Source organism: Amphimedon queenslandica, unplaced genomic scaffold (genome assembly GCF_000090795.2).
Source record: "Amphimedon queenslandica unplaced genomic scaffold, v1.1 AMPQUscaffold_3494_Cont24513, whole genome shotgun sequence".
Taxonomy (NCBI): domain Eukaryota; kingdom Metazoa; phylum Porifera; class Demospongiae; order Haplosclerida; family Niphatidae; genus Amphimedon; species Amphimedon queenslandica.
Genome location: NW_003556180.1, coordinates 1 through 1,413, shown reverse-complemented (window position 1 = coordinate 1,413; position 1,413 = coordinate 1). Strand labels below are relative to the sequence as shown.

At 34.2% G+C, this 1,413-nt stretch overlaps 1 protein-coding gene across 1 annotated transcript; it reads left to right on the top strand.

Annotated features, from left to right (window-relative positions):
* Positions 1-76: 76 nt before the first annotated feature.
* Positions 77-1,016, top strand: LOC100639212 (tripartite motif-containing protein 2-like; the record flags this gene model as incomplete). Its single annotated transcript, XM_011411028.1, has 2 exons — positions 77-510; positions 595-1,016. Coding segments are annotated over 2 exons (856 nt in total), but the record flags the coding sequence as incomplete, so codon positions are not given.
* Between the last annotated feature and the right edge of the window lie 397 nt (positions 1,017-1,413).

Sequence of the window (1,413 nt, the reverse complement as noted above, 5' to 3'; positions counted from 1 at the left end):
AGAAGGAAGTTCAAGTGGCTCTACCAGCAGGCATTGATGAAGCAGCAAGCTATTTGAAGGGTTCCTTTATCAAAAGTGATGGTAGTAAAGAGGAGGGTAGAGTTGTTATAGTTAATGATAACAACACAGCCATTGTATCATGCACACCTCAAAGTATTGGTGGATATGAACTATCAGTGACTATAAGAGGTCGCCATATTAAAGGTAGTCCTTATCAACTGTCAGTAAAAGCATCAAGAGACTATACCACACTAACTAACCAGAGATCCTTTCATGTGGGGAATTATACTGCTGGTGTTACTGTTCATACTAATGGTGAAGTATTTGCTAGTAGTAGTGATGGGTTTGTTCAGATATTTAGTGAGGCTGGTACTGCAGTAAGAAGGATTGGATCTAAAGGTAATGGTGATGGACAGTTTGACTATCCTTGGAGTTTATTGCTAATAGGAGACAGGCTCTATGTGTCTGATAATAATCTTCATCGTGTGCAGTATTTCTCAGCTACTACTGGTCAGTATATTGGTCAGTTTGGTAGTAATGGTAATGGAAATGGACAATTCTCTAATCCTCGTGGTATGTCTACTGATGGTAAAGGTAATATATTAGTAGCTGATTTCAGCAACAAAAGAGTACAAGTGTTTAAAGATGGTACATTTGTACAAGTCATACAATGTGATGGCAATGCAACTGATGTAGCAGTTGATAATGAAGGAAAGATACACATTACCATTTGGTATCAACATCATGTTCAAGTCTTCTCTCCTGATGGTAAAACTCGTCTTGATACATACTATAATAATCCAGCTGGTAACTTTAATGATCCTTATGGTATTGCTATTGATGATGAAGGATATATCTTTGTATCATGTAACAATGGTTATCTTCATGTACTGAGTCCTGACAGGAAACAAGTCAAATTAATCTCAGGATTATCTAATCCATGGGGTGTAGCACTGGATAAGGATGGATATATTTATGTTGCTGAATATGGTAACAAATGTATAACGAAATATTAAAGTATTCATTTAATAAAACTGGAATAAACTAGAAAAATAATTTTACAATATATTGTATGAAATGATGTTTTGTCACTCTCTATCTCTTTTCCCTTCCATCTCTCTTTCACACACACAATTCTCTCCCTCCCCCTTTCTCTCTCCTCTCTACTTTAAGCGACTATTAATTATTATTGTTATTAATAGATTAATTTGATTCAAAATTTTAAAAATAAAGAAAAAGTAGAAAATCTCAAAATATCATCATCATCATTATATGCTAGTACATACACATGTTCCTAGTGTACACTATAATACATTATACATATGTTTTATACATCATAGTTAGATCACTAGGTGAATCAGTACCTGATAATAAACTGGGTCTACTCTCTCTTCCATTTCTATTTGAATTTAA